Here is a 27,212-nt window from a genome sequence, read left to right as displayed (position 1 = left end):
CTCCTGTACTACACATACCCTGTAGCTAAAGCAAGGGCCTCCTGTACTACACACACTCTGTAGCTAAAGCAAGGGCCTCCTGTAATACACACACCCTGTAGGTAAAGCAAGGGCCTCCTGTACTACACACACCTTGTAGCTAAAGCAAGGGCCTCCTGTACTACACACACCTTGTAGCTAAAGCAAGGGCCTCCTGTACTACACACACCCTGTAGGTAAAGCAAGGGCCTCCTGTACTACACATACCCTGTAGCTAAAGCAAGGGCCTCCTGTACTACACACACCCTGTAACTAAACCAAGGGCCTCCTGTACTACACACACCCTGTAGCTAAGGCAAGGGCCTCCTGTACTACACACACCCTGTAGCTAAAGCAAGGGCCTCCTGTACTACACACACCCTGTACCTAAAGCAAGGGCCTCCTGTTCTACACACACCCTGTAGCTAAAGCAAGGGCCTCCTGTACTACACACACCCTGTAGCTAAAGCAAGGGCCTCCTGTACTACACACACCCTGTACCTAAAGCAAGGGCCTCCTGTTCTACACACACCCTGTACCTAAAGCAAGGGCCTCTTGTTCTACACACACCCTGTAGCTAAAGCAAGGGCCTCCTGCACTACACACACCTGTGTAACTAATCATGCCACAGCACAGGATATAAAAAAATACAGGGGTGGTAAGTTTTGCTAACAAAATGACAGTTTCTACATATAGATCATGCAGACAAACACTATGTAACACTGCATCTAACCTTGTAACAATCATTAGCGATCAGCTGTAGGAGACTGAATGACTCGGCCGATGTCTCCATCTTCAGGTACAGCTCCCAGGCCAGCCTCGGCTTCTTGTTCATGATGTCTTTATGCACAAGATAAAAAGGTCAGACAATAGGATTATTTAGATTTGCTTCTGTGTAATGTCCGTTCATCTAACAGACGCTGTACTGGTCAGTGAGACACACTAGTTATTTAGTGTAACTTCATCTAACAGACGCTGTACAGGTGAGTGACACACACTAGTTATTTAGTGTAACTTCATCTAACAGACGCTGTACAGGTCAGTGACACAGACTAGTTATTTAGTGTAACTTCATCTAACAGACGCTGTACAGGTCAGTGACACACACTAGTTATTTAGTGTAACTTCATCTAACAGACTCTGTACAGGTCAGTGACACACACTAGTTATTTAGTGTAACTTCATCTAACAGACTCTGTACAGGTCAGTGACACACACTAGTTATTTAGTGTAACTTCATCTAACAGACTCTGTACAGGTCAGTGACACACACTAGTTATTTAGTGTAACTTCATCTAACAGACGCTGTACAGGTCAGTGACACACACTAGTTATTTAGTGTAACTTCATCTAACAGACTCTGTACAGGTCAGTGACACACACTAGTTATTTAGTGTAACTTCATCTAACAGACGCTGTACAGGTCAGTGACACACACTAGTTATTTAGTGTAACTTCATCTAACAGACTCTGTACAGGTCAGTGACACACACTAGTTATTTAGTGTAACTTCATCTAACAGACTCTGTACAGGTCAGTGACACACACTAGTTATTTAGTGTAACTTCATCTAACAGACTCTGTACAGGTCAGTGACACACACTAGTTATTTAGTGTAACTTCATCTAACAGACGCTGTACAGGTCAGTGACACACACTAGTTATTTAGTGTAACTTCATCTAACAGACTCTGTACAGGTCAGTGACACACACTAGTTATTTAGTGTAACTTCATCTAACAGACTCTGTACAGGTCAGTGACACACACTAGTTATTTAGTGTAACTTCATCTAACAGACTCTGTACAGGTCAGTGACACACACTAGTTATTTAGTGTAACTTCATCTAACAGACTCTGTACAGGTCAGTGACACACACTAGTTATTTAGTGTAACTTCATCTAACAGACTCTGTACAGGTCAGTGACACACACTAGTTATTTAGTGCGACTTTGTATGTCAGATAATCTCACAGGTAAGATGACGGGAAATGGTAGACCAGCTGCAGACTTCATCTAACAGTATGAAGTGAAGAGTCGCCCTCAGACCGTTTCATGGATTTTCAGCCTCAAGAGGGTCAGTTAGTGAAACTCCCTGCTACTGTGCACCACCACACGTCACACACTGCTACTGCGCACCACCACACGTCACACACTGCTACTGCGCACCACCACACGTCACACACTGCTACTGCGCACCACCACACGTCACACACTGCTACTGCGCACCACCACACGTCACACACTGCTACTGCGCACCACCACACGTCACACACTGCTACTGCGCACCACCACACGTCACACACTGCTACTGCGCACCACCACACGTCACACACTGCTACTGCGCACCACCACACGTCACACACTGCTACTGTGCACCACCACACGTCACACACTGCTACTGCGCACCACCACACGTCACACACTGCTACTGCGCACCACCACACGTCACACACTGCTACTGCGCACCACCACACGTCACACACTGCTACTGCGCACCACCACACGTCACACACTGCTACTGCGCACCACCACACGTCACACACTGCTACTGCGCACCACCACACGTCACACACTGCTACTGCGCACCACCACACGTCACACACTGCTACTGCGCACCACCACACGTCACACACTGCTACTGCGCACCACCACACGTCACACACTACTACTGCGCACCACCACACGTCACACACTGCTACTGCGCACCACCACACGTCACACACTGCTACTGCGCACCACCACACGTCACACACTGCTACTGCGCACCACCACACGTCACACACTGCTACTGCGCACCACCACACGTCACACACTGCTACTGCGCACCACCACACGTCACACACTGCTACTGCGCACCACCACACGTCACACACTGCTACTGCGCACCACCACACGTCACACACTGCTACTGCGCACCACCACACGTCACACACTGCTACTGCGCACCACCACACGTCACACACTGCTACTGCGCACCACCACACGTCACACACTGCTACTCTGCACCACCACACGTCACACACTGCTACTCTGCACCACCACACGTCACACACTGCTACTCTGCACCACCACACGTCACACACTGCTACTGTGCACCACCACACGTCACACACTGCTACTGTGCACCACCACACGTCACACACTGCTACTGTGCACCACCACACGTCACACACTGCTACTGCGCACCACCACACGTCACACACTGCTACTGTACTGCACCACCACACGTCACACACTGCTACTGTACTGCACCACCACACGTCACACACTGCTACTGCGCACCACCACACGTCACACACTGCTACTGCGCACCACCACACGTCACACACTGCTACTGTGCACCACCACACGTCACACACTGCTACGGTGTACCACCACACGTCACACACTGCTACTGTACACCACCACACGTCACACACTGCTACTGTGCACCACCACACGTCACACACTGCTACTGCGCACCACCACACGTCACACACTGCTACTGCGCACCACCACACGTCACACACTGCTACTGCGCACCACCACACGTCACACACTGCTACTGTACTGCACCACCACACGTCACACACTGCTACTGTGCACCACCACACGTCACACACTGCTACTGTACTGCACCACACGTCACACACTGCTACTGTGCACCACCACACGTCACACACTGCTACGGTGTACCACCATACGTCACACACTGCTACTGCGCACCACCACACGTCACACACTGCTACTGTGCACCACCACACGTCACACACTGCTACTGTGCACCACCACACGTCACACACTGCTACTGCGCACCACCACACGTCACACACTGCTACGGTGTACCACCACACGTCACACACTGCTACTCTGCACCACCACACGTCACACACTGCTACTGTGCACCACCACACGCCACACACTGCTACTGCGCACCACCACACGTCACACACTGCTACTGCGCACCACCACACGTCACACACTGCTACTGCGCACCACCACACGTCACACACTGCTACTGCGCACCACCACACGTCACACACTGCTACTGTGCACCACCACACGTCGCACTCTGCTACTGCGCACCACTACACGTCACACACTGGCTACTGTACTGCACCACACCTCATACACCCACTACTATGCACAACCAGAGTCATACCTGCCTACTGTCACATCATTCTACTGCACATAGTCACATGGTCACAACCATGAGGTCACACCTGTTTACTGCACATTGCCATATCCCTCTAATGCAGACAGTCACACCTCACTACTGCTCAGAACCACACGATCACACCACGTTACTATGCACTGTTGCATATCCTGCTTCTGCGTTTAACCACATGGTCACACACACACACACCCCGCTAGTCGGTCACACCTGGCTATTGTGCATCACTCTAGTCACCCCAGTTACTGTTCATTGTCATGTTCTGCTATTCTACAAAATGTTACTCACAGCAACGGGCAAGCCAGCTCAGGTACACATAGTCGCTCTTAATCTTCTCGTTCTGGATGAGATGGAAAACCTGAGGCAAAATGCAAAAATAAAACCAACACACAAAAACAATTTGGTGAAAAACATGAGGAAAATAACATCTAGAGCTCCTAAAACATCCTAAAGCAGAACACTCCCTCCCTAATGTCACTGGGTTACACGGGACACCCCCCTCCCTAATGTCACTGGGTGTCAGGGTTTTTTCCCTGTTGTGTTTGCCATGTGCTGCTGGCAGCCATTTTACTCACCTCTCTTAATGACTTGGTGCATTATGGGGGATGCTGCTCATTGCCTGCACTTCCTTTTATGGCCAGACTGGTGTGCATCATCCATGTGAGACAGGATGCAGTCTCAGAATTGTGATGCCATCACTTATTATTTAAAGGGCCTCTGTTCAGTATGCTTTGCCTTTGCGTTGTCTCAGACCTGTTTGTGAGAGTTCCTGTGTATTACCTGGCTGCCTGACGTCGTTTCTGGTTCCTGATCATTGGCTTGTTCCTGACTCTGCTGTTTTCCTTGTTCCTGATTCCGGCTCGTCTGACTATTCGTTTTGGCTCCTGACTCGGCTTGTCTGACTACCAGCACTGGTTTTGACTCCTGGCTTGTTATTTGACTTGTGGACTTTTTATTATATTTTGCTATTAATAAAGGTGTGATTATTTTTGCACTTCTCGTCTCAGACTGATTCCTGGCACCCTGACACTGGGTTACACGGAACACCCCCCTCCCTAATGTCACTGGGTTACATGGGACACCCCCCTCCCTAATGTCACTGGGTTACATGGGACACCCCCCTCCCTAATGTCACTGGGTTACACGGGACACCCCCCTCCCTAATGTCACTGGGTTACACGGGACACCCCCCTCCCTAATGTCACTGGGTTACACAGGACACCCCCTCCCTAATGTCACTGGGTTACACGGGACACACACCTCCCTCCCTAATGTCACTGGGTTACACGGCACCCACCCCTCACTAATGTCACTATGTTACACAGGACACCCCTCCTTAATATCACTGGGTAACACGGGAGACGCCCCTTAACGTCACCATTTTACACTGGACACCCCCATGTCACTGGGTTACACGAGACACTCACCTCTTCAGCCTCCTTGTAGTTTCCAGTTGCAGCTTTGGACTGAGCGTAGTTAAAATTAAACGTGTCGTCATTGTAGAAGTAGCTCTGAAAAGTAAAAAAAAAAAACTAAATTTATGCTTACCTGATAAGTTTTTGACACAGAGAGTCCACGGATCATCATCAATTACTGTTGGGAATATCACTCCTGGCCAGCAGAAGGAGGCAAAGAGCATCACAGCAAAGCTGTTAACTATCACTCCCCTACCCACAATCCCCCAGTCATTCAACCAAAGGGAAAGGAGAGAAAGGAATTAACACAAGGTGCAAAGGTGCCTGAGGTTTATATAAAAAAAACTGTCTGAATACAGGACAGGCCGTCGAATCACTGTGTCAAGAAATAAATTTATCAGCTAAGCATAAATTTAGTTTTCTTTCTAATGACACGGTGAGTCCACGGATCATCATCAATTACTGTTGGGAACCAATACCCAAGCCAGAGGACAAAGATGATTAGGGAGGGACAAGACAGGAACCTAAACAGAAGGCACCACTGCTTAAAGAACCTTTCTCCCAAAAGAAGCCTCAGCCAAGGCAAAAGTATCGAATTTATAGAATTTGAAAAAAAAGTGCAAAGAAGACCAAGTTGCAGCCTTGCAAATCTGTTCCACAGAAGCTTCATTTTTGAAGGCCTATGAAGAAGAAACAGCCCTTGTGGAATGAGCTGTGATTTTCTCAGGAGGTTGCTGTCCAGCAGTCTCATATGCCAAGCAAAAAACGCTCTTCAGCTAAAGGGAAAGTGAAGTAGCCGTAGCTTTCTGACCCTTGCGTTTCCCAGAAAAGCAAACAAACAATGCAAAAGACTGACGAAGGTCCTTAGTTGCCTGCAAATAAAATTTTAGCGCTCGCACAACATCCAGATTATGTAACAAGCATTCTTTGTGAGAAGGAGAATCAGGACACAAAGAAGGTACAACGATTTCCTGATTAATATTCTTGACCGAAACAACCTTGGGCAGGAAACCAAACTTAGTACGCAGAACTACCTTATCAGAGTGAAATTTAAGATAAGGGGAATCGCACTGTAAAGCAGAGTTCAGAAACTCTCCGAGCAGAGGAAATAGCAACAAGAAACAAAACTTTCCAAGTTAACATCTTAATATCTAAAGAATGCATAGGCTCAAACAGAGCCTGTTGTAAAACTTGAACAACAAGGTTAAGACTCCATGGAGGAGAAATAGGTTTAAACACAGGCCGAATTCTAACCAAGGCCTGACAAAACGATTGCACATCTGGCACATCCGCCAAGCGCTTATGTAACAAAATAGAAAATGCCGAAATCTGACCCTTAAGAGTACTTGCAGACAAACCCTTCTCCAGACCATCCTGGAGAAAGGACAAAATCCTAGGAATTCTTACTCTACTCCAAGAGTATCCTTTAGATTCACACCAATACAAGTATTTACGCCAGATCTTATGGTAAATCCTGCGAGTCACAGGCTTACAAGCCTGAATCAAGGTCTCAATGACAGACTCTGAAAATCCACGCTTAGATAAAACTAAGCGTTCAATCTCCAAGCAGTCAGCTTCAGAGAAACGAGATTTAGATGAAGGAAGGGACCCTGAAGTAGAAGGTCCTTCCTCAGAGGCCTCTCCTGCTTGATTCGAGCAATGACTCCTGGTAGGAGAGTGAACGGAGGAAACAGGTATGCTAGACTAAAGTTCCAAGGAACTGCCAGAGCAATGATCAGAAATGCCTGCGGATCCCTTGACCTCGAGTCGTATCTCGGAAGTTTGGCATTCAGACGAGAAGCCATGAGATCCAACTCCGGCTGCCCCCACTTGAGGGTCAAGCTAGAAAACACAACTGAATTAAGTTCCCACTCCCCGGGATGAAAAGTCTGTTTGCTCAGAAAATCTGCTTCCCAATTGTCCACTCCTGGGATGTGGATCGCAGAAAGACAGCAGTTGTGGGTCTCCGCCCACTGAATAATTCAGGCCACCTCTGTCATGGCCAAGGAACTCAGAGTTCCCCCCTGGTGGTTGATGTAGGCCACCGAGTTTATGTTGTCCGACTGGAATCTGATAAACCAGGCTAAGGCAAACTGAGGCCAGGCCAGAAGAGCATTGAAGATTGCTCTCAGCTACAAGATGTTTATGGGCAGGACTGACTCCTCCTGGGTCCATAAGCCCTGAGCATTCAACGAGCCCCATACTGCTCCCCAACCTAGAAGGCTGGCATCCGTGGTCACAATCACCTAGGAGGGTCTGCGGGAGCAAGTACCCTGGGAGAGATGATCCTGAGAAAGCCCCCACAGAAGAGAGTCTATTGACGCCTGATCTAGATCTACACGCGGAAACACATCCGTATAGACCCCGTTCCATTGTCTGAGCATGCATAACTGCAGAGGTCTGAGATGAAACCAAGCAAACGGAATGATGTCCATGGAAGCCACCATCAGACCGATTACCTCCATACATTGAGCCACTGACGGCCGTGGAGAGGACTGAAGGACAAAACAAGAGTCGAAAATCTTTCTTTTTCTGACCTCCGTCAGAAAAATCTTCATTAAAAGGGAGTCTATTATGGTCCCCAAAAATACGACCAGAGAACTTTTTTCCCCCGATTCACCTTCCATCTGTGGAATCGAAGAAAAGAAAACAAGATCTCCGAATGAGATTCTGCTTGTTGAAAAGATGGTGCCTGAACCAGAATGTCGTCCAGAGAAGGTGCCACTGAAATGCCACGAGATCGAAGCACAGCTAAAAGAGCCCCCAGAATTTTTGAAAAATTCTGGGAGCTGTGGCAAGGCCGAATGGAAGGGCCACGAACTGGAAATGATTGTCCAAAAATGTGAATTTCAGAAACTTGTGATGTTCCCTGTGACTGGGAACATGAAGGTATGCATCCTTTAGGTCTATGGTTGTCATGAACTGACCCTCTTGTACCAAGGGAAGAATGGAGCATATAGTCTCCATCTTGAAGGATGGCACTCTGAGAAACTCGTTTAAACATTTTAGATCTAGGATTGGTCGAAAAGTTCCCTCCTTTTTGGGAACTACAACCAGATTTGAGTAGAATCCCAGACCCCTTTCCTGAAACAATGTAAGAACCCCTCTCTTTTAATCTGGTCTACAGATAATCTGGAGAGGAGAAACCTGCCTCTGGGAGAAAAAGATTTAAAGTCTATTTTGTATCCCTGGGAGACAATGTCCACCGCCCAGGGATCCGGTACATCTCTTATCCAAGCCTGGGAAAAAAAGAGAGTCTGCCCCCTACAAGATCCGCTCCCGGTTAGGGGGCCAACCCTTCATGCTGACTTGGAATCAGCTGAAGGCGTTTTAGATTGCTTTCCCTTATTCCAGGGCTGGTTGGGCTTCCAGGAAGGATTGGCTTGATCTTGCTAGGAGGAAGACTTGCCTTTAAAGTTATGAAAGGAACGAAAATTATTTTATCTTGAGGAAGAAAAGAACCCTTCCCTCCAGTAATATCTGAGATAATTTCCACCAAACCAGGTCCAAACAAGGTCTTACCCTTGTAAGGAATAGTCATGAGCTTAAATTTAGATGAAACATCCCCAGACCAGGACTTCAACCACAAGGCCCTGCGGGCTAGGACCGCAAAACCAGAAATTTTGGCTCCCAGTTTAATAACCTGTAAGGAAGCATCTGTAATGAAGGAATTGGCTAACTTGAGAGCCTTAATCCTGTCCTGGATCTTATCAAAAGGGGAAACCGTCTGAAGAGATTCAGACAACGCATCAAACCAGTAAGCCGCAGCGCTGGTAACAGTGGCAATACACACCGCAGGTTGCCATTGTAGAGCCTGGTGGACATACATCTTTTTTTGTAAAGCCTCCAATTTTTTTATCCATTGGATCTTTAAAAGAACAACTATCCTCTATGGAAATAGTAGTCCTCTTGGCTAAAGTGGAGATCGCTCCTTCTACCTTAGGAACCATCTGCCACGACTCCTTAATAGAATCCGCTATAGGAAACATCTTCTTTAAAAAGTAAATTTATGCTTACCTGATAAATTAATTTCTTTTACGATATGACGAGTCCACGGATTTCATCCTTACTTGTGGGATATTAACCTCCTGCTAACAGGAAGTGGCAAAGAGCACCACAGCAGAGCTGTATATATAGCGCCTCCCTTCCCCTCCACCCCCAGTCATTCGACCGAAGGTTTAGGAAGAGAAAGGAAAGGCTAAAAGGTGCAGAGGTGACTGAAGTTTACAAAAAATAAAATAAATCTGTCTTAAAATAACAGGGTAGGCCGTGGACTCGTCATATCGTAAAAGAAATTAATTTATCAGGTAAGCATAAATTTACTTTTCTTTTACAAAGATATGACGAGTCCACGGATTTCATCCTTACTTGTGGGATACCAATACCAAAGCAATAGGACACGGATGAAAGGGAGGGACAAGACAGGAACCTAAACGGAAGGCACCACTGCTTGAAGAACCTTTCTCCCAAAAAACAGCCTCAGAAGAAGCAAAAGTATCAAATTTGGAAAAAACATAATTTATGTAAGAACTTACCTGATAAATTCATTTCTTTCATATTGGCAAGAGTCCATGAACTAGTGACATATGGGATATACAATCCTACCAGGAGGGGCAAAGTTTCCCAAACCTCAAAATGCCTATAAATACACCCCTCACCACACCCACAATTCAGTTTAACGAATAGCCAAGTAGTGGGGTGATAAAGAAAGGAGTAGAAAGCATCAACAAAGGAAATTTGGAAATAATTGTGCCATAAAAAGGGTGGGCCTCATGGACTCTTGCCAATATGAAAGAAATTAATTTATCAGGTAAGTTCTTACATAAATTATGTTTTCTTTCATGTAATTGGCAAGAGTCCATGAGCTAGTGAGATATGGGATATCAATACCCAAGATGTGGAGTCTTCCACTCAAGAGTCACTAGAGAGGGAGGGAATAAAATAAAAACAGCCATATTTCGCTGAAAAAATAATCCACAACCCAAAAAATAAGTTATTTTCACTTTTGAAAGAAAAAAACTTAAATCAAAAGCAGAAGAATCAAACTGAAACAGCTGCCTGAAGAACCTTTCTACCAAAAACTGCTTCCGAAGAAGCAAATACAACATCAAAATGGTTGAATTTAGTAAATGTATGCAAAGAGGACCAAGTTGCTGCTTTGCAAATCTGATCAACTGAAGCTTCATTCTTAAAAGCCCACGAAGTGGAGACTGATCTAGTAGAATGAGCTGTAATTCTCTGAGGCGGGGTTTGACCCGACTCCAAATAAGCTTGATGAATCAAAAGTTTCAACCAAGAAGCCAAGGAAATAGCAGAAGCTTTCTGACCTTTCCTAGGACCAGAAAATAAAACAAATAAACTGGAAGTCTTCCTGAAATTTTTAGCAGCTTCCACATAATATTTGAAAGCTCTTACCACATCCAAAGAATGTAAGGATCTCTCCAAAGAATTCTTAGGATAAGGACACAAGGAAGGGACAACAATTTCTCTACTAATGTTGTTAGAATTCACAACCTTAGGTAAAAATTGAAAAGAAGTCTGCAAAACTGCCTTATCCTGATGAAAAATCAGAAAAGGAGACTCACAAGAAAGAGCAGATAGCTCAGAAACTCTTCTAGCAGAAGAAATAGCCAAAAGGAACAACACTTTCCAGGAAAGTAGTTTAATGTCCAAAGAATGCATAGGTTCAAATGGAGGAGCCTGTAAAGCCCCAAATTAAGACTCCAAGGAGTAGAAATTGATTTAATGACAGGCTTAATACGAACTAAAGCCTGTACAAAACAGTGAATATCAGGAAGTTTAGCAATCTTTCTGTGAAATAAAACAGAAAGAGCGGAGATTTGTCCTTTCAAGGAACTTGCAGACAAACCCTTATCCAAACCATCCTGAAGGAACTGTAAAATTCTAGGAATTCTAAAAGAATTCCAGGAGAATTTATGAGAAGAACACCATGAAATGTAAGTCTTCCAAACTCTATAATAAATCTTTCTAGAGACAGATTTACGAGCTTGTAACAGTATTAATCACTGAGTCAGAGAAACCTCTATGACTTAGTACTAAGCGTTCAATTTCCATACCTTCAAATTTAATGATTTGAGATCCTGATGGAAAAACGGACCTTGAGATAGAAGGTCTGGCCGTAACGGAAGTGGCCAAGGCGGGCAACTGGACATCCGAACCAGATCCGCATACCAAAACCTGTGTGGCCATGCTGGAGCCACCAGCAACACAAATGATTGTTCCATGCTGATTTTGGAGATCACTCTTGGAAGGAGAACTAGAGGCGGGAAAATGTAAGCAGGTTGATAACACCAAGGAAGTGTCAGCGCATCCACTGCTTCCGTCTGAACATCCCTGGACCTGGACAGGTATCTGGGAAGTTTCTTGTTTAGATGAGAGGCCATGAGGTCTATCTCCGGAAGCCCCCACATCTGAACAATCTGAGAAAACACATCTGGATGGAGAGACCACTCCCCTGGATGTAAAGTCTGGCGGCTGAGATAATCCGCCTCCCAATTGTCTACGCCTGGGATATGCACCGCAGAGATTAGACAGGAGCTGGATTCCGCCCAGGCAAGTATCCGAGATACTTCTTTCATAGATTGGGGACTGTGAGTCCCACCCTAATGATTGACATAAGCCACAGTTGTGATATTGTCTGTCTGAAAACAAATGAACGGTTCTCTCTTTAGCAGAGGCCAGAACTGAAGAGCCCTGAGAATTGCACGGAGTTCTAAAATATTTATTGGTAATCTCGCCTCTTGAGATTTCCAAACCCCTTGTGCTGTCAGAGATCCCCAAACAGCTCCCCAACCTGAAAGACTCGCATCTGTTGTGATCACAGTCCAGGTTGGGCGAACAAAAGAAGCTCCTTGAACCAAACGATGGTGATCTATCCACCATGTCAGAGAATGTCGTACATTGGGATTCAAGGATATTAATTGTGATATCTTTGTATAATCCCTGCACCATTGATTCAGCATACAAAGCTGTAGATGTCTCATGTGAAAACGAGCAAAGGGGATTGCGTCCAATGCTGCAGTCATGAGACCTAAAACTTCCATGCACATAGCCACTGAAGGGAATGACTGAGACTGAAGGAGCCGGCATGCTGCGACCAATTTTAAACGCCTCTTGTCAGAGACAGAGTCATGGACACTGAATCTATCTGGAAGCCTAAAAAGGTGACCCTTGTCTGAGGAATCAAGAAACTTTTTGGTAAATTGATCCTCCAACCATGTTTCCGAAGAAACAACACTAGTTGATTTGTGTGAGATTCTGCAGTATGTAAAGACTGAGCTAGTACCAAGATATCGTCAAAATAAGGAAACACCGCAATACACCGTTCTCTGATTACAGATAGTAGGGCACCCAGAACCTTCGAAAAGATTCTTGGAGCTGTTGCTAGGCCAAATGGAAGAGCAACAAATTGGTAATGCTTGTCTAGAAAAGAGAATCTCAGAAACTGAAAGTGTTGTGGATGAATCGGAATATGAAGGTATGCATCCTGAAAGTCTATTGTGGACATATAATGTCCTTGCTGAACAAAAGGCAGAATAGTCCTTATAGTTACCATCTTGAAAGTTGGTACTCTAACATAACGATTCAAAATTTTCAGATCCAGAACTGGTCTGAACAAATTTTCTTTCTTTGGTACAATGAATAGGTTTGAATAAAACCCCAAACCTTGTTCCTGAGGAGGAACTGGCATGATTACCCCTGAAGACTCCAGGTCTGAAACACACTTCAGAAAAGCCTGAGCTTTTACTGGATTTACAGGGATGCGTGAGAGAAAAAATCTTCTCACAGGAGGTCTTACTTTGAATCCTATTCGATACCTTTGAGAGACAATGCTCTGAATCCAATGATTTTGGACAGATTTTATCCAAAAATCCTTGAAAAACCTTAATCTGCCCCCTACCAGCTGAGCTGGAATGAGGGACACACCTTCATGCGGACTTAGGGGCAGACTTTGGTTTCCTAAATGGCTTGGATTTATTCCAATTTGAGGAAGGCTTCCAATTGGAAGCAGATTCCTTGGAAGGAGGATTGAGTTTTTGTTCCTTATTCTGACGAAAGGAATGAAAACGATTAGAAGCCTTAGATTTACCCTTAGGTTTTTTATCCTGAGGCAAAAAAACTACTTTTGCTCCAGTGATAGTTGAAATAATAGAATCCAACTGAGAACCAAATAAATTATTACCTTGGAAAGAAAGAGATAGTAATCTAGATTTAGATGTCATATCAGCATTCCAAGATTTAAGCCACAAAGCTCTTCTAGCTAATACAGCTAAAGACATGGATCTAACATCAATTGTGATAATATCAAAAATGGCATCACAAATAAAATGATTAGCATGTTGCAGTAAGCGAACAATGCTAGATATGTCAAAATCCAATTCATGTTGCACTAAATTTTCCAACCAGAAAGTTGATGCAGCCACAACATCACCCAAAGAAATAGCAGGTCTGAGAAGATGACCTGAATATAAATAGGCCTTCCTTAGATAAGATTCAAGTTTCCTATCTAAAGGATCCTTAAAGGAAGTGCCATAGGAATAGTAGTACGTTTAGCAAGAGTAGAAATAGCCCCATCAACTTTGGGGATCTTTTCCCAAAACTCTATAGATTTTGCTGGTAAAGGATACAATCTCTTAAACCTTGAAGAAGGAATAAAGGAAGCACCTGGCTTATTCCATTCCCTAGAAATCATATCAGAAATAGCCTCAGGAATGGGAAAAACACCTGGGGAAACCCACAGGAGGTTTAAAAACAGCATTTAAACGTTTATTAGACTGAACGTCAATAGGACTGGTTACCTCAATATCCAAAGTAATTAACACTTCTTTTAATAAAGAACGCATATACTCTAATTTAAATAAATAAGTAGATTTGTCAGTGTCAATATCTGAGGAAGGATCTTCTGTTTCAGATAGATCCTCATCAGAAGAGGATGAATTATTATGTTGTTGGTCATTTGAAATTTCATCAGCTAAATGAGAAGTTTTAAAAGACCTTTAAAATTTACAGGTATATCATGCACATTAGAAGTTGAAGGAACTGCAACTGGCAATGTACTATTACTGATAGAAACACTATCTGCATGTAAAAGTTTATCATGACAACTATTACAAATGACATTCGGTGGAATAATTTCTACAATTTTACAACAAATGCACTTAGCTTTGGTAGAACCGATGTCAGGCAGCAATGTTCCAGCAGAAACTTCAGAGGCAGGATAAGATTTGGACATCTTGCTCAATGTAAGAGAAAAAACAACATATAAAGCAAAAATATCTATTTCCTTAAATGACAGTTTCAGGAATAGGAAAAAATGCAAAAGCATAGGCCTCTTGATAGAAAAGAAAGCAGGAGGCAAACAACAATGGGGTATTTAAATAATGAAGAAAATTTGGCGTCAAGTATGACGCACAACGTAACGTAAACTTTTTTGGCGCCAAAAATGACCGGAAATGACACACTTGTGTCACTAATGACGCCGCCGTGTGTAAGGTCTCGGCGTCACGTATGACCCCGGAAATGACAAAGTTGCGTCAAAAACGTATTTTTCTGCGCCAAAAAAGTTTGCGCCAAAAATGACGCAATAAAGTCTAACATTTGACGCACCCGCGGGCCTAACACCCGCAATTGCAAAAAGTAGTCAAATTGAAAAAAGACTAAACCCCAGGTAAGAAATACATTTCTTAAAGTGTTTATATTCCCAAATATGAAACTGACAGTCTGCAGAAGGAAATACATGAACCTGACTCATGGCAAATATAGTACAATATATATATTTAGAACTTTATATAATTTGCATAAAGTGCCAAACCATAGCTGAGAGTGTCTTAAGTAATGAAAACATACTAACCAAAAGACACCCATCAACATATAGCAGATAGCCAAACCAGTACTAAAACAGTTATTTAGTAGAGGTAATGGTAAATTGAGAGTATATCGTCAATCTGAAAAGGGAGGTAGGAGATGAATCTCTACGACCGATAACAGAGAACCCATGAAAAAGACCCCCGTTAGAGAAATCATCGTATTCAATAGGTGATACTCCCTTCACGTCCCTCTGACATTCACTATACTCTGAGAGGAATCAGGCTTCAACAATGCTGAGAAGCGCATATCAACGTAGAAATTTTAGCACAAACTTACTTCACCACCTCAATAGGAGGCAAAGTTTGTAAAACTGAATTGTGGGTGTGGTGAGGGGTGTATTTATAGGCATTTTGAGGTTTGGGAAACTTTGCCCCTCCTGGTAGGATTGTATATCCCATATGTCAGTAGCTCATGGACTCTTGCCAATTACATGAAAGATAGTGTGAAGAGACGACCAAGTTGCAGCCTTGCAAGTCTGTTCAACAGAAGCAGAATTTTTGAATGCCCATGAGGAAGCAACAGCCCTAGTAGAATGAGCCGTAATTCTTTCAGGAGGCTGCTGTCCAGCAGTCTCATATGCCAGGCGGATGATACTCCTCAGCCAAAAAGGAAGAGAGGTAGCCGTAGCTTTCTGACCCCTACGCTTTCCAGAATAAACAATGAATAATGAAGATGATTGCCGGAAATCCTTAGTCGCCTGCAAGTAAAACTTCAAGGCACGAACCACGTCCAAGTTATGTAACAGACGCTCCTTCTTAGAAGAAGGATTAGGACACAAGGAAGGAACAACAATTTCCTGATTCTTATTTGAAACAACCTTAGGAAGAAATCCAGGTTTTGTACGTAAAACCACCTTATCAGAATGAAATATAAGATAAGGCGAATCACACAGTAATGCTGAAAGCTCAGAAACTCTTCGAGCAGAAGAAATAGCAACTAAAAACAGAACTTTCCACGATAACAATTTAATATCTATGGAATGCATGGGTTCAAACGGAACCCTTGAAGAACTCTAAGAACTAAATTCAGGGGGGGCGGAGCCTACAGCTGTAGCGGCAAGACGTGTCTTGAGGGAGCTCCTGGCTCTACTTTGGAGTTTTACATGATAATTATATTGCTGTTCTCTAAAACTGAGCTTACTTCATAGCTAAAACCCAGCTAACTACTACTAGATTGAAGAATCTGTCAACCCTGGGAGGATCTTTCGGGATTAATCTCTGCCTACGTTCTACAGTTAGGCCTCACAGCTGCTGCACTCACACAGTGTCTGTCGGTTTGTGGAGCCGGGGCTGCCGCATATTCCCCCCCCTAGGAGACTGGGGTTACGAGTAGTACTACTTACTACTACAGCAGAATACTTCCACTAACTGAGGAGTTAAACAATAAAGAAAGAGAGAGAAAAGATCTTACTATGGACGCCTTGGAAGCAGTGGGCGTATGGGAGTGTGCAGTGGAGACCGCGATAAAGCAATTCTATGAGCAGCTACTAAAGGATCTCAGCATGCTACTTTTCACTGATGAAGCCCGCCATACTACTTTACTCACGGAGCCTGCTGATTGTTGTCTGTCGAGGGACATGGACATTCCTCTTTTGCAACCGCAAGTGGGACCGGTGCATCCACACGCTCAAACTTACAGGGCCCATGCTGCTGCTGTGCCACGGGGTCACTCTGCAAGCCCGTGCGTTCCTGAGTGGGAAACAACAGATTCGGTGCACTTGCTGGTGGAGTCGAGCTCTGAGGTGAAGTCATCAGTGTCCCACACCCTAAAGTATACCCGGCAGGACGTGACTTCATCGCCAACCTGGATGCAGAGCGCCATGTCCCCAAAGCTGACTGCGCTAGATGGCCTTTTTTTCCAAGCTGCATGGTGGCCTGAGCTACTGAGGACCCCACTGCTCTCTTGCTGGGATCCTGGCAGTGTGTGCCAGCTGCCTCCATCTAGGTCGCAGCTTACCTCTTTTGAGTGCCTCCGGTGTGGTCATTGCTAGGGGGGTCATGGGCCATGCTTGAATTAGACCCGGACTGCCAGCAAACTGTCCCTTGAGTTATCTGGTGCGGAGGGGATGAGAGAAGCCTGAACATTTGTTGCGCTGCTGGGCGGTAGTTTGCCCTGTTGTAAGGCTGGTGTGAGATGTCCTGACTTCAAATAGAACTGGTATATGAGGGACATGCAGAGACTCTCTATAACCGAGCTAACTGCAATTGATTAACCATGCCGCTCCTACAGAACTGCGGTCAAGCTCACCTGTATTGATACATAGAGACAGTAAGGAATACTTATGCTTCTAAGTGGGGTTTATCTTATAATAGCTGTGAGCCGCAGCCCTTGAACTGACATGTCCCATTTTCAATCGCAAAAGACTTCCACATAGTGCCTGGAACTATATATATCCTGATAAACTTCAGACACATGGCTTCTGTATCTAGCTTAATTATTGTATATAGGTGAACTGTATGTATACCCATGAAGTGTGCCCCAGTACTGGCCCTGATAATTAATGATGTGGACATGAGCGCTTAACCTGTATAGGGTATTAACGTTTTTACAGCTTAGTTTGTTAATGTAGACTCTGAGGCAGATGCCAGATATTTCAGATTGAGTCAGGTAGTTGTATATACATGTTAGGTCTTATTCTAGCCTTCTGCATAGACATACCCACACACTATGATTCCTCCACGTTTAAGCTACAGACCTTAGGGACATCTTGCTAGAATGTAAATATTTATACCTATGTATGTTATTACTAAATTACCTGCATAATATATTTCTAGCTGGAGGATGCAACTTAAAGTTATAAATCTGACCATAGATACCGAGCTTCCCCACTAGAGGGGAGTAAAGCTTTACTTACTAGCCAGTGCTCCTAGGATATTATGCTCTCCACCCTAGTATAATGATATCTGAGGTCTGGAACATATTATAACTCTTTATGCATATATGCCTAGCCATGTAATAATGTATGCGGTCTTCCAATTAGATGTAGGGTTGTGCTCCCCCCCTGCCTAACAAAACAAATTCACTTTGTGTCCGCTTATCTCCTATTGTCAATGTTATTATTTGAGTTAAAAGTCTTCTATGTTTATAGAGTTCCTGTAAGAGTTTAAAGTGTTGACTTCTTTTTCTTATCAAGCATCCACATCGCTATATGTTCTACATACGCATCAAATGTATTTAAAATACACTTTTTTATAAACCGGCTGCTTGCATTTGGAATCCAAAAGTGTCCCACTTTGTTATTTTCTTTGTTTCCCCTCAAATTCCCTATAATGTCTAACATTTTTCTTTTTCAGGGGGCCCAAGAGAGGCCTCAATTTTTCATAGAGGGAAATCATTGTTTGTGACTTTGCTATATTCCAAGGGGACTTTATCTAAATTGAAAATCTGAGGTTATTATATACTTATATACGTGAGTGATTAACTGTCTCCATATTGTGACGCTTAATATGTATATTGCATGATGTCTGTTATTTACCAACTGTGACTAGTACTTTGTAATGTTTAAATGTACCTCAATAAAAAAAATAAAAAAAATAAAAAAAGAACTAAATTCAAACTCCAGGGAGGAGTAATTGGTCTAAATACAGGCTTAATTCTAGTTAAAGCCTGACAAAAAGACTGAACATCCGGCACATTTGCCAAACGTTTGTGAAGCAAAATTGACAAAGCAGAAATCTGTCCCTTTAAGGAACTTGCTGATAACCCTTTTTCCAAGCCTTCTTGGAGAAAAGACAGAATCCTGGGAATCCTAATTTTACTCCATGAGTAACCCTTGGATTCACACCAATAAAGATATTTACGCCATATCTTATGGTAGATTTTTCTAGTGACAGGCTTTCGAGCCTGTATCAAAGTATCGATGACCGAATCAGAGAATCCTCGCTTAGATAGAATCAAGCGTTCAATCTCCAAGCAGTCAGCTGCAGAGAAATTAGATTTGGATGTTGGAAAGGTCCTTGAATGAGAAGGTCCTGTCTCAAAGGAAGTTTCCACGGTGGCAGAGAAGACATGTCCACTAGATCCGCATACCAAGTCCTGCGTGGCCACGCAGGTGCTATCAGGATTACTGAAGCTCTCTCCTGTTTGATTCGAGCAATCACGTGTGGAAGGAGAGGAAACGGTGGAAACACATAGGCTAGGCTGAACGACCAAGGCACTGCCAGGGCATCTATCAGTTCGGCCTGTGGATCCCTTGACCTGGATCCGTAACGTGGAAGCTTGGCATTCTGACGAGATGCCATCAGATCTAATTCCGGTCTGCCCCATTGGTGAATCAATGAGGCAAACACCTCCGGATGGAGCTCCCACTCCCCCGGATATAAAGTCTGACGACTTAGAAAATCCGCTTCCCAGTTCTCTACTCCTGAGATGTAGATTGCCGACAGAAAGCAAGAGTGGGCCTCCGCCCATTGGATTATCTTGGATACTTCTATCATCGCTAAAGAACTCCTTGTTCCCCCCCTGATGATTGACATACGCCACAGTCGTGATATTGTTCGACTGGAATCTGATGAATTTGGCCGAAGCTAACTGAGGCCACGCCTGAAGTGCATTGAATATTGCTCTCAGTTCCAGAATATTGATTGGAAGTAGAGACTCCACCTGAGTCCAAACACCCTGAGCCTTCAGGGAATTCCAGACTGCACCCCAGCCCAGAAGACTGGCGTCCGTTGTCACTATCACCCACGAGGGTCTGCGGAAACATGTCCCCTGTGACGGATGATCCGGCGACAACCACCAAAGAAGAGTTTCTGGTCTCTTGATCCAGATGTATCTGAGGAGATAAATTTGCATAGTCCCCATTCCACTGTCCGAGCATGCACAGCTGCAGTGGTCTGAGATGAAAGCGAGCAAACGGAATGATGTCCATTGCCGCTACCATTAATCCAATTACCTCCATACACTGAGCCACTGATGGCCGATGAATGGACTGAAGTGCTCGGCAAGTATTCAGAATCTTTGTCTTTCTGACCTCCGTCAGAAATATTTTCATGTCTACCGAGTCTATGAGTCCCCAAGAAGGGAACCCTTGTCCGTGGAACTAATGAACTCTTTTCTATGTTCACTTTCCAACCGTGAGATCTCAGGAAAAACAATACTATGTCCGTGTGAGATTTTGTCAATTGATAAGTTGACGCCTGAATCAGGATATCGTCCAGATAAGGCACCACTGCTATGCCCCGCGGTCTGAGAACCGCTAAAAGAGACCCTAGAACCTTTGTGAAGATTCTGGGTGCCGTGGCCAACCCGAAGGGAAGAGCCACAAACTAATAATGTTTGTCCAGGAAGGCAAACCTTAAGAACTGATGATGATCCCTGTGGATAGGGATATGAAGATATGCATCCTTCAAGTCCACGGTAGTCATATATTGATCCTCCTGAATCATTGGTAAGATTGTTCGTATAGTCTCCATTATGAACGATGGAACTCTGAGAAATTTGTTTAGACACTTGAGATCTAAAATGGGTCTGAAACTTCCCTCTTTTTTGGGAACCACAAAAAGATTTGAGTAAAACCCCTGTCCCTGTTCCGGCTTTGGAACATGACAAATTACTCCCATGGTATAGAGGTCTTATACACAGCGTAAGAACGCCTCTCTTTTTATCTGGTCTACAGATAATCGTGAAAGATGAAATCTCCCTATTGGGAGAAAATCCTTGAATTCCAGTTGATACCCGTGGGTCACTAATTCCAGTGCCCAGGAGTCCTGGACATCTCTGGCCCCCGGATCGGGGGCCACCCCTTCATGCTGTCTTGGAAGCAGCGGCGGGCTTCTTGGATTGTTTACCTTTATTCCAAGTCTGGTTGGGTCTCCAGACTGACTTAGATTGAGCAAAATTCCCTTCCTGCTTTGTGGAGGAAGAAGAAGCAGAGGGTCCTCCTTTATAATTTCGAAAGGAACGAAAATTATTCTGTTTACCCCTCATTTTAACAGACTTATCCTGAGGTAGAGCATGGCCTTTACCTCCAGTAATGTCAGAAATGATCTCCTTCAATTCAGGCCCGAATAGAGTCTTACCTTTAAAAGGAATAGCTAAAAGCTTAGATTTTGATGACACATCAGCAGACCAAGATTTGAGCCATAACGCTAGAATAGCAAATCCTGCAGTTTTCGCTGCTAATTTAGCAATTTGAAAAGCGGCATCAGTAATAAAAGAATTAGCTAGCTTGAGAGCCTTAATTCTATCCAGTATGTCATCTAATGGAGTCTCAACCTTCAGAGACTCTTCTAGGGCCTCAAACCAAAAAGCTGCTGCAGTAATTACTGGAACAATGCAAGCCGTAGGTTGTAAAAGGAAACCTTGATGAATAAATAATTTATTTAGAAGACCCTCTAATTTTTTTATCCATAGGGTCTTTGAAAGCACAACTGTCTTCAATAGGTATAGTTGTACGCTTAGCCAGGGTAGATATGGCTCCCTCCACCTTAGGGACCGTTTGCCACAAGTCCCGAATGGTGTCTGATATGGGAAACATTTTCTTAAAATTAGGAGGAGGAGAGAACGGTATACCTGGTCTATCCCATTCCTTTTTTATAATTTCCGAAATTCTTTTAGGAACCGGAAAAACATCAGTGTAAGTAGGCACCTCTAGATATTTGTCCATCTTACACAATTTCTCTGGTGGTATCACAATAGGGTCACATTCATCCAGAGTCGCTAAAACCTCCCTAAGTAACAGACAGAGGTGTTCAAGCTTAAATTTAAAAGACATAATGTCCGAGTCTGTCTGAGGTAACATATTTCCTGAGTCTGAAAGTTCTCCCTCAGACAGCAATTCCCTAACCCCCAACTAAGAGCACAGTGAGGGTACATCGGAAATAGCTAATAAAGCATCAGAGGATTCAGTATTCACATTAATACCTGACCTACTGTGTTTACCCTGTAACACTGGTAATTTAGACAATACCTCTGTAAGGGTAGTTAACATAACTGCAGCCATCTCCAGCAGAGTAAAAGTATTAGACGCACTAGAAGTACTTGGCGTCGCTTGTGTGGGCGTTAAAGGTTGTGACACTTGGGGAGAATTGGGTGGCATATCCTGGTTCTCTTCATACTCAGAATCATCCTTAGGCACACTTTCTTTACTTAAAATATGCTTTTTACATTGTAAGGCCCTTTCCGTACAAGAGGTACACAACGTAAGGGGGGGTTCCACAATGGCTTCTAAACACATAGAGCAATTAGTATCCTCAATGTCAGACATGTTGAACAGACTAGCAATAATCACAATAGTCGTTAAACACTTTCAACAATTTTTTTCAAAAAAATATACTGCGCCTTTAAAAATAAAAAAAGTGTACTATTTTTCCAAAACTGCTTTAAAAAGCTAAATAATGCAATCTGATTAGAAACACATATTTTAAATGGCCAAAAATTATTGCACCATAAGAGCAAAAGGCTAAATTAACCTTTACAGGACATTTATAGCAAAAAATACAATTTGTTTGAAAAAAGACCCCTGCACCAGAGCTGTGGCGCCTGCCTGCCCTCAGGGTACTGAAAAACGACTCTACCACGATCCGGACATCAGTTTAGGCCCAACCGGAGCTCATGCCTGCTGCCTTCTCAGTCAGAATATACTGTGCGTCGGAGCGTGTGAAAATAGGCCCTGCCCATCAAGGACAATCAATAAACTAATCTGTAACACCACATAGGAAGTGGTTAGAAAATAAAGCCAAGTGGTCCCCCTAAAAACTGCATAGTAATGCTGCAGCCCTACTCATATTTGTGTATCACAAAACAAAATAAAGATGATGAGCTGCCTCTCCCAGTGTCCCTTTTCATAACACCCAAATTATGTCAATGAAAAACGTTAAGCACAGGATTTAAAGTAACACCCATTTTTTTTTTCTATGAACAGGTTTACTTCTTACCCCCTCCTTTAGCAAGGAATAAAATGTCAGCCATTCTGATATAATAGGTCTTCTCAGAAATAAAAGACTGAACATACCACAATGCTTGTAGCATGCAGCTGTTCTGCACACTGAAGATTTTTCTTACACTACCTTCAGCACTCTGTGGGAACCAACATGGATCTTAGTTACGTCTGCTAAGATCATCAACCTCAGGGTAAATCTTCTTCCATATCTCCCTGAGGAAAATAGTACACACCGGTACCATTTAAAAATAAAAAACTTCTTGATTGAAGAACCTAAAACTAACATCTCACTTTACCTCTTCCTAGTAGAACATAGGCAAAGAGAATGACTGGGGGTGGAGGGGAAGGGAGGAGCTATATATACAGCTCTGCTGTGGTGCTCTTTGTTACTTCCTGTTAGCAGGAGGTTAATATCCCACAAGTAAGGATGAAATCCGTGGACTCGTCATATCTTTGTAAAAGAAATAGGAGATGGAGAAAAGGAAATACCATTCTCAAGCAATAATCTCCGCAGCACGGTCAGGAACCGGAAAAACCTCCACCGCAGAGGGAACATCAAAGTATTTATTCAATTTACTAGACTTTTTAGGATTGACTATGATAGTTGTGTCGGAGTCCTCCAAAGTAGCCAAAACCTCCTTAAGTAATAAGCAAAGGTGTTCTAGCTTAAATCTGAAGGATACCACTTCAGCATCAGAAGAAGGAATTACACTGTCCGAGTCTGAGATTTCCCCTTCAGATGCTACCGACATGTCTCCTTCCTCAGGCTTATGGGAAGGGACACTCTGGATAGCCAGAACTTGATCAGAAACCTTACTGTTTCCTTAAATTTCCTTTTACGCTTTCCCTGCAACATGGGGAAAGCTGACAAGGCCTCAGATACCGCAAGGGATACCTGGGAAGCAATGTATTGTAGAGAAAATCCTACAGGATTGCAAGAGGAAACATAGGGCACTGTATGTGGAGACTGAAAAAGTTGGGGCGCTTGAGGAGAAAGCTGCGGCATATCTGCAACAGGAGACACCTGAACAGCATTTGCCTGGGATAATGGTGGCTCACGGTCAAATATTTTATCTCTATAACTTAAAGTTCTCTCAATGCATGAGGAACAAAAAGGAACTGGGGGTTCCACCTGAGCATCAAAACATAACTGACAAGCAGCAACTTCGCCTGGGATAATGGTTTGAAAAGCCTCTTGATCTATCTTATGTAATAAATAAGGATAACGTGTAAACATTCTTTATTTGAAAATAAAAAACTAATGTGTACTGTGTCTTTAAATAGAAATGTGAGTTAGCGCAACAAGCCTATACACCTCAGTAGCTTTACTGAGGTACCTACCTGTCCTGCAGCTCACAGAGTGACTTCCCTCACAGAAGAAACAATCCCCTTTTCAAATACAGAGCAATTACAGAGCTCTAACTGCCGAAAAAACTGGCTTACAACAGTAATCTCTATGACCAAAAGTTAAAGTATAAAAACTACTATAGCACGAGTGGAGCCTAGCCACGAACAGAGATGGCAGCACATTAACAGTGCTCTGTAGTCCCCAGTGTTAACTCGCCTAAATTCAACATGCACATGTAGCTTAAATACCTGCTGTCAAGCTTAGCTTTACTACCCATGTCTTCAGGTGTCCTGCGATACCTCTCTTGTACCCGCAGCTGACATAATAAAGGACGCAATTCCCAGTTTCTGCTGCGGACCAGGGAAGGAACGCTGTACTACGAGGCCTCTGGAGCTAAAAACGGCTGTAGACCCGCATCGCAAGTGTCCCGGTCTTGGAACTCGCACCAGGTACTTACCCTTTACTCTCTAGGGCCATTCGGAACTAATGTAGGCACTGCGCACAGGCTTCACATAATCGGCCATTAATAAATAGGCCTCAGATGACACAAGCTTTGCATGGAATGCACCCACGTGGACGGAGTGTGTCGCAGCTAATAGGCTAAATAGAACTCACTTAAAAAAATATAAAGAGACATAAAATCCCCAACACATAACAAAATTAGAGGTGATTGTTAGCGGAGCCACTGTTGTGAGGAAGAAAGAAACATAATTTATGCTTACCTGATAAATTTATTTCTCTTGTAGTGTATCCAGTCCACGGATCATCCATTACTTATGGGATATTAACTCCTCCCCAACAGGAAGTGCAAGAGGATTCACCGAGCAGAGCTGCTATATAGCTCCTCCCCTAACTGCCATTACCAGTCATTCGACCGAAAACATGCAGAGAAAGGAAAACCATAGGGTGCAGTGGTGACTGTAGTTTAATGGAAAAATTACCTGCCTTAAAGTGACAGGGCGGGCCGTGGACTGGATACACTACAAGAGAAATAAATTTATCAGGTAAGCATAAATTGCCGTGGACCGGACACACCTATGTTGGAGAAATTATGTTTTCTCTTGTTAAGTGTATCCAGTCCACGGATCATCCATTACTTATGGGATACCAATACCAAAGCTAAAGTACACGGATGACGGGAGGGACAGGCAGGCTCTTTATACGGAAGGAACCACTGCCTGAAGAACCTTTCTCCCAAAAACAGCCTCCGAAGAAGCAAAAGTGTCAAATTTGGAAAATTTGGAAAAAGTATGAAGAGAAGACCAAGTTGCAGCCTTGCAAATCTGTTCAACAGAAGCCTCATTCTTAAAGGCCCAAGTGGAAGCCACAGCTCTAGTAGAATGTGCTGTAATTCTTTCAGGAGGCTGCTGTCCAGCAGTCTCATAGGCTAACCGTATTATGCTACGAAGCCAAAAGGAGAGAGAGGTAGCCGAAGCTTTTTGACCTCTCCTCTGACCAGAATAAACGACAAACAGGGAAGACGTTTGTCGAAAATCCTTAGTTGCCTGTAGATAAAATTTCAGGGCACGGACTACATCTAGATTGTGTAGCAGACGTTCCTTTTTCGAAGAAGGATTAGGACACAAAGATGGAACCACAATCTCTTGATTGATATTCCTGTTAGTGACCACCTTAGGTAGGAACCCAGGTTTAGTACGCAGAACTACCTTGTCTGAATGAAAAATCAGATAAGGAGAATCACAATGTAAGGCAGATAACTCAGAGACTCTTCGAGCCGAGAAAATCGACATTAAAAACAGAACTTTCCAAGATAACAACTTGATATCAATGGAATGAAGGGGTTCAAACGGAACCCCCTGTAAAACATTAAGAACTAAGTTCAAACTCCATGGTGGAGCAACAGTTTTAAACACAGGCTTGATCCTAGCTAAAGCCTGACAAAAAGCTTGAACGTCCGGAACTTCTGACAGACGTTTGTGTAAAAGAATGGACAGAGCTGAAATCTGTCCCTTTAAGGAACTAGCGGATAAACCCTTTTCTAAACCTTCTTGTAGAAAAGACAATATCCTCGGAATCCTAACCTTACTCCATGAGTAACTCTTGGATTCGCACCAATATAAGTATTTGCGCCATATATTATGGTAAATCTTTCTGGTAACAGGCTTCCTAGCCTGTATTAAGGTATCAATAACTGACTCAGAAAAACCACGTTTTGATAAAATCAAGCGTTCAATTTCCAAGCAGTCAGCTTCAGAGAAATTAGATTTTGATGTTTGAAGGGACCCTGGATCAGAAGGTCCTGTTTCAGAGGTAGCGACCAAGGTGGACAGGATGACATGTCCACTAGATCTGCATACCAAGTCCTGCGTGGCCATGCAGGCGCTATTAGAATCACTGATGCTCTCTCCTGTTTGATTCTGGCAATCAATCGAGGAAGCATCGGGAAGGGTGGAAACACATAAGCCATCCCGAAGGTCCAAGGTGCTGTCAAAGCATCTATCAGAACCGCTCCCGGATCCCTGGATCTGGACCCGTAACGAGGAAGC

The 27,212-nt window shown here is 43.8% G+C and overlaps 1 protein-coding gene across 1 annotated transcript in view; it reads right to left on the bottom strand.

Moving 5' to 3' along the window:
* The window catches only part of IFT56 (intraflagellar transport 56), a 291,153-nt gene that overhangs the window by 16,154 nt on the left and 247,787 nt on the right, over positions 1-27,212 (bottom strand). The window contains exons 14-16 of the mRNA XM_053690101.1: positions 5,600-5,683; positions 4,461-4,530; positions 752-858 (exon numbers count right to left, since the gene is read on the bottom strand). Of these exons, the coding sequence (XP_053546076.1) occupies positions 752-858; positions 4,461-4,530; positions 5,600-5,683 (261 nt within the window). The remainder of the gene's footprint in view (positions 1-751; positions 859-4,460; positions 4,531-5,599; positions 5,684-27,212) is intronic.

Source organism: Bombina bombina, chromosome 8 (genome assembly GCF_027579735.1).
Source record: "Bombina bombina isolate aBomBom1 chromosome 8, aBomBom1.pri, whole genome shotgun sequence".
In the NCBI taxonomy this organism is placed as follows: Eukaryota; Metazoa; Chordata; class Amphibia; order Anura; family Bombinatoridae; genus Bombina; species Bombina bombina.
Note: the sequence above shows the minus strand (reverse complement) of the source record. Positions and strands in the feature narration are given on the sequence as shown.